Below are 11256 nucleotides of genomic sequence, written 5' to 3' on the forward strand. Positions count from 1 at the left end.
AGTCCTTGTTACCCTTCTGCCCTTTCTTGAGGAGAGGGACCCAAAATGCACCAAGGTCCTGGACACCACCTGCAGGCCTGGCCTGACTCTCCATGCCTTCCCAGAGCTGCTATCTTGTCACCCTCCCTCCCCCTCCAGCTGTACAAATACTACCTCCTCTCCCAAACATCACTAACTCCCTCTGTTGTTTGGGGCTTTTCTCTTCTTGGTCGATCCAACAGCTACATTGCCCCCTAGGTTGGTCAGTGGAGGAAGAAGCCACACTAGACCAGGGAAACAGCCACAGTCCTCTCCCATCACATCCGCATCAGGGAGATTGCCTTTCCAGTCCCCCAGCCAGCTTTGGGGTTCACCCATGGTCACACTGTGTGGCCCTGGTCTGAGCTGTGGTCAGAGTTCACCAGGGCCCGATGGGAAGGGAGAATGTCAGAACTCACTAAAAAGGAAACATCCCCAGTCTAAAGCCTAACAAACCAGATCCCTCATCTGAGCAACCCCAGGCCTGACCTCTCACTGGGGAAAGGGCAATGTCTACTCCTGGCAGTCAGTCAGAGCCCCAGTCAGTTCTTGTCTCCTTGATTGGGGCTCAGAGGTTAGGAAAGGGAAATCATTTGATCAGCTGTGGTTGCTGAGAGACAAGGCAAACAGGGCCCCTACAGAGGCCTCTCAGCCTGGGGTACTGGCCAGAAAGATGGGAGGGGAATAGAACTGGGGGCCCAGAGGTGGCTGTGTTGCTTCAGAGAGAGTGGGGGTAGGGAGGGAAAATTAGAGGGTCAGAACTCTTCCTGGAGATTCTAGGAGAGCTCCAGGTCTCTGAGAGTAAAGGTTTGTAGGGGAGGAGGGGAAGCAGGCCCTCATCCACTACCTCCATACATCTGAGGCTCCACAAAGGAAGGGGGCAGCCCCATGCACCCTAAGGAGTCCCAGGGCCTTCCCTCAACCAGGTTATGGGGGCTTCTTCACTTCTCTGACCTTTCTCCAGCAACAGTTGATTAAATAACACACCCATCACTAGTGAAGTGAACCCAGGTTCTAAGTTCCAGCTTTCCTGGCCCGCAGAGCTTTGGGAGTTGGGCTCTTTTTCTTTTCAGCTTCCTTTTCCCAGACCCCAAGTCCAGCAAGGCACAAGGAGCCACTTCTCAACATGGCCACCAGGTGGAGCTAAGACTCCATCCAGGGAACACCCTTGAGTCACTGCCTAGGTCTCTTGGTCCCCCTTCTCTGGAACAAGGGCCACCAGCTCAGTGCCAAATGAACCAAGGTTTTCAGACAGTGGCCCTATCCCACCTGAGAAGAAAGACGTGACCACAGAATCACAGAATGTTAAAGCTGAGATCCTTTATTCCAACTCACAAAGGTTATGAACAGAAAAACTAAGGCCCACAGAGTGTCACCAAGTCAATCAATGACAGAGACAGAACCCACCACAAAAAGCAGATTTCACTCAAAGTGGCAAGCAGAAACAATGAACAGCCTTGCCCCCCTAGGCTCAAACTCTTGCCTCTCCATGCATGGAGGAAGACAGGAATGTCTTAGTATGCAAGGGGGTGAGGGAGAAGGCCCTAGGCACGAGAATGGGACCAACCAAGAGCAGGCTGACATTAGGATCTGGGTGTGAGTTGTCAATGCCTGATATTCAGCCTCAATTCTGGTCCTGCATGGTAGGACCCTGAAGAAACGTCCCCAAACATGCCATGCTTCTGAAAAGCTAGGGCATGCTCAGAAATGTTCCCTCATTGGTAGGCTATCAAGCAGAGAAGCTCAACCCAGATATAAAGATGAATTTTGTATTTGTCAGTAGTGACCTGAAGGCCTGGAACTGTGTGGCAGGCACAGTGGTAAAGGCTGGAATCCTCCAACAAAAATGTAAGGAGTGGTGGTTGGGGGTCAGCAAGTCACTGTTTTCGGAAAATCAGGCATTTGTTGTTGGCTGGCATGTCAATCTGGAAAGAGAAGGATGGGTAATAAAGAGAATGAGATTCCCCTGGTCAGCTCACTACCTGCCCATCCTGTCCCATGATGACCCTGGCAAGTGACATGTAGCTGTTGTCATCTCTAGGCAATGTAAACTCAGATGCATCTGTTGTTGGCTTCCAGGGAGACCCAAACCAGAAGGGGAGAAGGGAAAATAGAAGGCCCAGTTCTATGCAGCACCAGCCCTGGTAAGTGCCCACTTACTGCACAGTCCAAAATGGTACCCATTCTGGTTCCTACCATTTTCTCCAGGTAGAGACCACTGGCTTGAGCAAGCTGCTGCAAAAGGGATACATCCCGGAGTCCCCAGGCTGGATTCCTGCAAAACCATTACAGGGGGGAAGAGGTAGTCACTCTTGAGTTTCTCTTGTAAGTGAGTCTCCAACCCAACCCAGGAAACAAAGACCTTGGTGGTCCACCCACCACCACAGCACCCCCAAGTGGTCCCCAGTACCTTCGTCTGAGGCTGATGTCAAAGTCCACATTGCTCTGGGGTGTGATCGTCCCATTGATGGCATAAGGCTGTTAAGGACATTGAGACATCCCCCACAACCTCATGGGTAAGAGTCAGTAGAATCCTGTCACCCTTCTTCAGGACCAGGCAATGGGAAGCTGAGGAACAGCTCTAGATTCCCTCCTTCTCCAAAGTAATCTGAGCCTACACAGAATCTGAGTCATGAGACCTCAAAAGTCCATCTAGCCCAGCCCATACCTGAAAAAAAAATTCCCTCTCCAACACCCTAACAAGTCAGCCAGCCTTGGCATGAAGGCCTCCCAATGCAGGCAGCTTCCAACACTTCTAGGTGGCTCTAACTGCTTTTTGTGCTTCAATTGTGTCCAACTCTGTGATTCCACGTGGAGTTTTCTTAGCAAAGACACTGGAGTGGTTTGCCATTTCCTTATCTAGTTCATTTTACTACATGAGGAAACTGGGGCAAATTTGCTCAGGGTCACACAGCTAATAAGTGTTTGAGGCTGGATTTGAACACAGGGAGACTTGTCATCTTGACTCCAGGCCCAGCTCTCCGTCCACTTGGCTACCTAGCTGTCCTCAGATGTTTTTTTCCCCTTCCCTAAACCCTAAATCAGTTTCTATGCAACCCACGGTTCCTTATTCTGCCATCCAGGGCTAAGCAAAACAAGTCTAACCTATCATCCATGGGAAAGCCCTTCAAATACTTGAAAATTATTATTTCTTCTTCTTCCCTAAAAGTACCTTCTTCTTCAGGCTAAACATTCCTCAGTTCCACCAGCTAATCCTCATATGGCATGTGATCTCCAGTCCATTTCATCATCCTGGTAGGCTCCATTTCCCACCTCCCAGATTTTACTTATGCTTTACTTATGTGCTTGTAAGGCACACCCCATGAGGGAACTCCTACCGACATAGGTTGGCACTTGATCTGCAACTTCCAGGCTTGAAGAGTTGTCTCTGGCACTGAGAAGTTGTGACCTAAACAGGATCGCTCTGCCAGCAAGTACTGGAGGGCAGGTCTCTACCCACCCACTACACCACACTGCCTCCCTCTATCAAAGGCTGTCCATATTCTCCCTAACCTATGACCTCAGAACTGACTGCAGTTCTCTAGATGTGCTTTGACCAGGACCAAGCACTGCAAAACCATTGCCATCTTTCTGAGAGCTTTATCTTTCAATGTAGCCTAGAAGAGTATTTGATTTTTGTGGCTACTGAGTTCTGAGAATGATTCAAACCAAACCTCTAGCCTGCACCATCTACCTGATCTGTCATGCCTCCCTAACCTCTACTTCTAAAGCTGATCTTGTGAACCTGCGTCGAGCTTTACATTTATTCCTTTTATTAAGCTTTAGCTTATTCAATTGAGAGCAGCAATCTTTTGAGATACTTTTTTTTACAAGTGCTATCACCTACCATGTTAGCCACCCCCTTCCATCTTCATGTCATGGGCAAATTTTACAACCATATCCGCCCTGGTTTTATCATAGATAAAAATGTTTAATAGCACAGGGCCAAAGGCAGACTCCTGGGTCAGGACACTAGAGACCTCCTTCCAAGTGGCCACTGATTCCCTTGGCCTGCCCCCTCCCCCACTCTCTTCCTAAGTTCTCTGCCCATCTTGTAGAAGAAGCCCATGGAATAGGTAGGTAGTCAAAAAGAAGATGGCGAAGCAGGGTGAGGGAGTCATTTCCACCAGGGTATAACTCAAGGCTTTGAGCAGCACTTACCCCATAGGTGATCAGCAAGCCATTAGGTTTCAGCAGCTGTCCGGCCCCTGTGAACAACCCCTAAGGAGAACAAGAGAGCTCTGGAACAGAGAAATGTTGAGGAACCACCCCCAAACTGGGCATCTCCCATAGCCCCATTCAACAAATAAGTCTCTCATGCTGAGCAGAAACTAGAACCCTCCTGCTAACAGTGAGTCAGTCTCTTCTTCCATCTGTGCCTCAGTTTCCCCAGCAAAACAATGAAGCAATTGGACTAACTGGTAGCTAAGGTCCTTCCTAGTTCTTAACATTAGCTTCTCTGTTCTAAGAGCTCTTCCTGCTCTGGCATTCTCTGTTCTAAGGTTCCCCCACAGCTCTGATATCCTGTGGAAGTCACTGTCCACTCAGGACCCCACTCACCTCCGTGCAGCTCATGGGGCTGATGTGAATCATATTAATACAGAGCACCAGGTCCAAGGACCTAGCCTGAATCCCTCCCCATTTTTCCCAGCTGCAGGAAGCATCCAAGAGCAGGGGTGGCCTCACATTCCGAAGCTGCCAGTTCTTGATGAAAGCCAAAATGCTGAAGAACAAGAGAAAGCCCTGAGGGTAGGGAAGGGGAGGCTGGGAATCTCGATCTCCAAACACTGCCCTTCCTACCCAGGATGACAGGTATCTTACAGGCCACAGAGTAAAGGGTCTCAATAGATAATGATGCAAAAAATAACATTGGGACTGGGGGAGTCAGGAGACCTGGATTCTAATTCAGGCACTGTTACTAAGTACTAATTTACCATGTAACCTTGGGCAAGCTGTTTCCTCTCTGGCCTTCTCTTTCCATACTGGTAAAAGGAGGAGGTTAAACTAGATCTAAGGCCTCTAGTTTTAAAGTCCTCTGAATATTTAAGGTAAGTCAAATTATGACCCAGTGGGTTATCTTTGGTTCAGCAACATTACTGGCACTATTACAGCTCAAAATAGCCAAGAAGGCAAATGAAATGGGGAATCTTCCTTGCAAGAGTTTTCTCCATCCTAGAAATGGCTCACTGGCCAGTCATTGTCACTGAAGGATGAGTACTGTCTCGACTTTTAGGAGGAGATATATGGAGTGGCCTGGAAAGGGCACTGTAATTGGTTTCAGAAGCTAGTTGGAAACCTGACCCCAAACAAGCCCGGAGTTTTCTCATCATTGGATGATCTCTAAGGCCCCTTCCAGCTTTAAACCCTGGAATCCTATTCTGTTTTCCCCATCCCAGCCCTTCTCCCAGGGATGAATTCCCTAGAGCCAGCTGGCTTGATCACCAGCAGGCCTAGATGTATCTAACCACTCTGGCCATTGTCCACTTCCCTTTCCCCAAAGATTACAGGAGTGAAGCCCACCTTCCCCTTCCCTCAGGAATGGGTGTTGGCTTTGGGGTGGAGGGGAACACACGGAAACGGAGTGCTGGGAAGAGATCAGACTCTGGAATTCAGGGACCTCCCTGCGTGCCACCCAGCCCCCTGACCCAGTCCTCTCCCAAGGGAGGTGTCCTGAGTCATCAGTTTGAGAGAGATTTGGAAAAAATAAAATCTTGCCCTTTTTGCTACCCCACCTAGTATATACACTGCTGAGTCTGCGGAAGAAGGAATCTGGGCTGGGTTTTAGAGAACATTTAGTAAATCACGGGCCGACAGGATAAGTTTGGAGGTGGGAGGAAGTGGGTGCAAAGATGACAGAAGGAGTCTCCGCCCTCCTCCTAAAGAATAGAAAAGAATGTTCCGAAGGGGTGGGCCGCGAGAGCGAGCCCTTTCTGACCCACCCGAGAAGCCGCCATCCATCTCCCAAGCTCCCCTTTTACCTGTTGAGGCTCTGCTGGTCCACCTCGGTGGGCTGCCACACTGCCTTGGGAAAAGCCTGCGAGAAATGGGCCACATGCTGCCCCGAACCTGACGCTATCTCCAGTACCTGGAAGTTGTCCTGGGCAGGATCTATGAACTGCTGCAGGACCCGGAGAATGGGCTCCTTGTTACGCTCAGCCGCGGCAGCCACAAGCATCCTCTGGAGTCTGAGTCCCCAGTTGCTTCCTATGATTGATCTCTTAACCTGAAAGGCCTCTTGGCCTGATCTCGTCCTAATTCTCCCCTTTAGCCCCTCCCTCACTGCCCCCCTTTTGGCCTGATCTCTCCCTGTCCCCCCCCCCCTTTTACTCTGCCGTCTCCCTGATGCTCTGACCTCTTATGCCTGATTCTACTTATCCTGACCTTTGATACTCCCCATGATCTGATTTCTCTCCTGTAATCTCTTATCGAGAAACCAACGCAACCCAGGACTGGGGGTGGGAGACTGAATGACCGCGGTTCCCCGGATCCCTAAATTTCCTATATCCGCGGGGTGCAGGTCCGACAGTTCCTAACTCCGCAAGTTGCGAGGGACGCCGGGATTTGTAGTCCTGAGGCCTCTCCACGTCCCGCCCCCTCCCCGGCCTCCCGCCCTGGGCGGAGAGTCACGTGTGCCTTGGACTTGGGCTACGTAGTCCAAGGCTATTTCCCAGAAGACTGTGAGCATCTCCAGGCATCAGTTAAAGGGCCCACACCCACAACACTCCCACTCCTCCCCACGCTCGTGCCCTCGGCCTCTTAACTGATTGAGGGATTGAGACTCACAACCCACGGGAGGGAGGTCGCAGTACTTCCGAGCTTCCCCAACCTGAACTATTTTTGACTATGTGTTCGCGTACAGAGGGGGTTTACTCAACACGGACCTCACTCTGGAAGGCTAATTTTAAGTAAACGAAATTAAAAGAATCTTTCCGTAGTTTTCTTATGGGAAAGAACAACAGTTTTTAAAGAAAAAAAGAATTTAAGGGAGAAAACCAAAAGTGCGCCGCCCGGGAATCGAACCCGGGTCGCAAGAATGGGAATCTTGCATGATACCACTACACCAGCGGCGCGGTGGTGCAAAAGGTCGCCGGGAAACCAGAGGAACCTACAGAGAAGGCTTTCTGTGTCAGTGCGCCTGCGCACTCTGAACCAAGCAACAGCTGCTCTAGCCTTGGATTGGTAGGACCGGGATGGCGTAGGTGGCTATTGCTAGAGCTTGGGGACCGTGTGATGGCGGAGTAACGAACAGGTGGTGGCGGGACTGGAAACCCTACTGTAGAGAGCTGGGGGAGACGGGGTGCCTGCACAGGCTGGTCATACAAATACATTTTACTCTATAATGAGACTGTAAGCTCTTGGAGGGAAGGCACTTTGTCTTTCCTACTTTATCATTAAGGCTCAAATTTGGGCTGATTAACCCCCCCCCCCCAAAAAAAAAACTTTAAGATGTTAAGACGTCCTTACACTGTGTACCGAGATAAGGTCAAAATTGGTACCTGATTTAGACATAAAGGGTGATACCGTAAAGCAAATAAGGAGAGCAAGGAACAGTTTACCTGCAGAAGGGAGGAGTTTATGACCAAACAAGATAGAGAACTTTATGAAATGCAAAAGGGATAGTTTTGATTATATTAAATTAAAAGGGTTTTGCACAAACAATAACAATGTTACCAAGATTATAGAAGGGAAGCAGAAAGCTGGGAAACAATTTTTACTGTCAGTGTTTCTAGTAAAAGCCTTACTTCTAAAACTGAGTTAAATTTATAAGAATACAAGTCATTCCCCAAATGATAAATGGTCAAAGCATATGAACAGGCAGTTTTCCAATGAAAAAACTGAAGCTATCTATAGTCATATGAAAAATGCTCTAAATTACTATTGATTAGAGAAATGCAAATTATAACAACTGAGGTATCACCTCACACTTGTCAGACTGGTTAATCTGAAAGAAAAGGGAAATGATAAATGTTGGAGATGTGGGAAAACTGGAACACTAATGCATTGTTGGTGGAGTTGTGAACTGATCCAGCCATCCTGGAGAGCAATTTGGAACTATGCCCAAAGGGCTATAAAACTGCATACCTTTTGATCCAACAATACCACTTCTAGGTCTGTATTCCAAAGAGATCATAAAAATGGGAAAAGGACCCACATGTACAAAAATATTTATAGCATCTCTCTTTGTGGTGGGCAAAGAACTGAGAGGATGTCTATCAATTGGAGAATGGCTGAACAAATTGTGGTATATGAATGTAATGGGATATTCCTGTGCTATAAGAAATGATGAGCTGGCAGATTTCAGAAAAACCTGGAAAGACTTAAATGAACTGATGCTGAGTGAAGTGAACAGAACCAGGAGAACACTGTACACAGGAACAGCAACATTGTGTGATGATCAACTTTGATAGACTTGGCTCTTTAGCAGCAATACAATGATCTAAGACAATTCTAAAAGACTCATGATGGAAAATGCTATTCATGTCTAGAGAAAGAACTATGGAGTTTGAATGCAGATCAAAGCATATTATTTTCACTCTTTTTTTTCTTTTTCATGATTTTTCCCTTTTGTTCTGATTCTTTCACAACATGACTAATATGGAAATATGTTTAATATGATTGTACATGTATAGTCTCTATCAGATTGCTTGCTGTGTTAGGGAGGGGGAAGGAGAAAAGAGAAAAAAAATTGGAACTCAAAATCTTATAAAAGTGAATGTTGAAAACCAATAATTAATCTTTTTTAAATTTTAAAAAGATGTCAAGTTGTCAAGAACAGACAGAACCTGTTTGGCAGAAGTGGGAGGGGTAGGAGGAGGAATAGTGATGGGAAGGTGGTTATGGGGGCCTCCACCCTCCTCCCAAGGAGGAACAGAAAAGAACATTGTGTCCAGAACAGAGAGAGGGATGGGCTATAAGACAAATTCCTTCCTACCCTACCTAGGAAGTTAAAGGGAATGGGACACTGTGGGAGACCCCATCAATTGCCCAAACTCTTCTTCCCAAGCTCCCCTCTTACCTGGTGAGCCACACTGCTGGTCCATCTGTGCTATACCACCTTGGGTGCAGGAAGTAAATCTTTTTTATTATTAAAAGTTTTATTTAAATATTAATATTAAATATCAATGCCAATGACTGACCTCACTTATTTGTGCTCACTTAATTCAAAGTGTTAAACATTTTTAATCATTTCCTTGAAATCCCCATCAGGATTTCTATGTTCAGTAATTCTCAGTAAATGAAATCTTGTAACCCTGAATGGCATGGTCAGTAGGGAGTCCAGAGGCATAATCCTCCCCCTTGGAGAGGCCTCCAGAATAAGGAAGGGGGGTGTGAAAATACTAGCTTCAGTAGAGCTTTTTTTTTTTTCTTTGCTCTTTCTTTTCTTTTTCTTCTTGTATCACTTCCCCACCCTATACTCTGGTAAATCAGTAATATTTATTAAGCACATACTGTTTACCAAGTTGGGCAGCTAGGTACAATGAAAGGCTGTTGGGCTGGTGACTTTGGGGGCCTCCACTCTCCTCCTGAGAAGGAATAGAGAATATTCTGTCCAGAACAGAGAGAGGAATGGGCTACAAGACAAATCCCTTCCTGCCCTACTCAAAAAGCTAAAGGAAATGGACTTCCTGGATTCAAATCTGATCTCAGACACTTACTAGTTGTGTGACTCTGGGCAAGTCACTGAACCCTGTTTGCCTCTGTTCATCTGTAAAATGGGCTGGAAAAGGAAATAACAAACCATTCCAAGATCTTTGCCAAGAAAACCTCAAATGGGATGCTAAGAGTCAGACTTGGCTGAACAATAACAACAGTTCCAGAAACTACGATAAGTCCTGGGGGATACAAAGAAAGGGGGGGGGGACCCATAACAGTTTTTAAGAGCTATTCTTATATTTTATATCTATTTTCTCCAATTGTTTATACCCTAGATAATTTTCAGAAAAATTAAAGGAGTCAAGGGGAGAAACCCTACTTGATATTCCAGAAAGGTTTATCGGATGGGTCTCAAATAAGAACACAGCTGATATAAAAGAAAAATATAACATGATCAGAGGATGTGAGCTCTTATCCTAAGCTCAGTTGTGTCAGTCAGCTAGCATTTATTAAACACCTACTATGTGCCAGGAACTATACTAAGCCCTGTGGGTACAAAGACAAAAAATAGTCCCTGCTCTGAAGATGCTCACAGTCTAATACAAACAAGATAGTTACAGGCTAAACTGGAGGTAGTCTCAGAGGGAAGACTGAGAAAGACTTCTCGAAAAACTTGGGGCTTTAATTGATGATACTTGAAGAAAACCTGGGAAGTCAGGAAGAGGTGAGGAGAGAGAGCATTCTAGGCATTAGGTGGGGAAAGGGGCATTCGGTGAGAATCCTTGAGAGTTAAGAGATGGAGAGTTTTACAACATGATTTTTAGGAAGATCAATTTGACATCTGAGTGGAAGATGTGTTCGGGAAGGGAGATGCTGGAAGTAGGGAGACAGTCACCATTTTCTCCTGAGAAATACAGCATGTGCACAAATAAGCAGTAAGTAACAGGAAGAGAAAGAACATTAAATAGAATCAAAATAAAGGCAGCTGGGACAATCTTAATCGACATTTTGTGTACTTATGTATTTACTCAAGTAATCTGCCGAATCAACCTTTTTCACCATGTTACCATGAAATTTATACACTCTGACTTTGGAATCAGAGGACCTGGGTTCAGAATTTAGCCTCTGCTTCTCACTCATTGTATGACCTTGGTCAAGGCACTTAATTTCCCTGGGACTCAATTTCTTCATATGAAAGATAATAGAAGTTAGATTAAAAAATCTGTAAAATGAAAAGATTGAGACAAGATGTTTTTAAAGAACCCTTCAGGTTCTTACATTATGATCCTACAAGAATGAACAGGATCGGGGGTGTGGTGGTAAATCCTTAACAACCAGCTCTGGGGGTGGGAGGGAATGTACACACCTTACACTATTAAATTTAATCTGTAATATTATCATTTTCATCATGACTTTCTTATGTCTAAACAATCAAAAGAACATTAAATCAAGTCATGATTTGTGACATTTGCCAATTTCCGAGGCATAAATGCTCACTCTGACTTGACTCTCTTGGGACTGGTAAAAGTTGGTTCCAAGCACACTCCTGAAGGGTCCAGACTTTACAAAGAATCTGAGAAATTTGTCACCCTCTGAGGCTTATGGACTTATGTATATTCTCATGAAGTGTAGCTTGCCTTTCTT

At 46.2% G+C, this 11256-nt stretch overlaps 1 protein-coding gene and 1 non-coding gene across 5 annotated transcripts; both read right to left on the minus strand.

Annotated features, from left to right (window-relative positions):
• Positions 1-1323: 1323 nt before the first annotated feature.
• Positions 1324-6522, minus strand: METTL26 (methyltransferase like 26). 4 transcript variants are annotated; one of them, XM_069108043.1, is made up of 7 exons: positions 6371-6522; positions 5997-6233; positions 4579-4741; positions 4180-4239; positions 2429-2496; positions 2215-2293; positions 1324-1943 (listed from the first exon to the last, which is right to left on the minus strand). In XM_069108043.1, the coding sequence occupies exons 2-7, from the start codon at positions 6191-6193 to the stop codon at positions 1896-1898; spliced, it is 615 nt and encodes a 204-aa protein (XP_068964144.1). In that variant the 5' UTR covers positions 6194-6233; positions 6371-6522; the 3' UTR covers positions 1324-1895. The 4 variants fall into 4 exon arrangements, with proteins under 4 accessions (XP_068964144.1, XP_068964153.1, XP_068964161.1 ...); XM_069108052.1 differs by lacking the exon at positions 2429-2496 and having other exon boundaries at positions 5997-6515; XM_069108060.1 differs by lacking the exons at positions 1324-1943; positions 2215-2293; positions 2429-2496 and adding an exon at positions 2522-2643 and having other exon boundaries at positions 5997-6520.
• Positions 6523-7017: 495 nt separating this feature from the next.
• TRNAG-CCC (transfer RNA glycine (anticodon CCC)) lies at positions 7018-7088 on the minus strand. Its single transcript has one exon. It is a non-coding gene; the product is annotated as a tRNA-Gly (tRNA).
• Positions 7089-11256: the final 4168 nt, after the last annotated feature.

The sequence above is a fragment of the Petaurus breviceps genome, unplaced genomic scaffold (assembly GCF_028583685.1).
Source record: "Petaurus breviceps papuanus isolate PSGF00001 unplaced genomic scaffold, PetGlider_PUasm1.0 138, whole genome shotgun sequence".
Taxonomy (NCBI): Eukaryota; Metazoa; Chordata; class Mammalia; order Diprotodontia; family Petauridae; genus Petaurus; species Petaurus breviceps.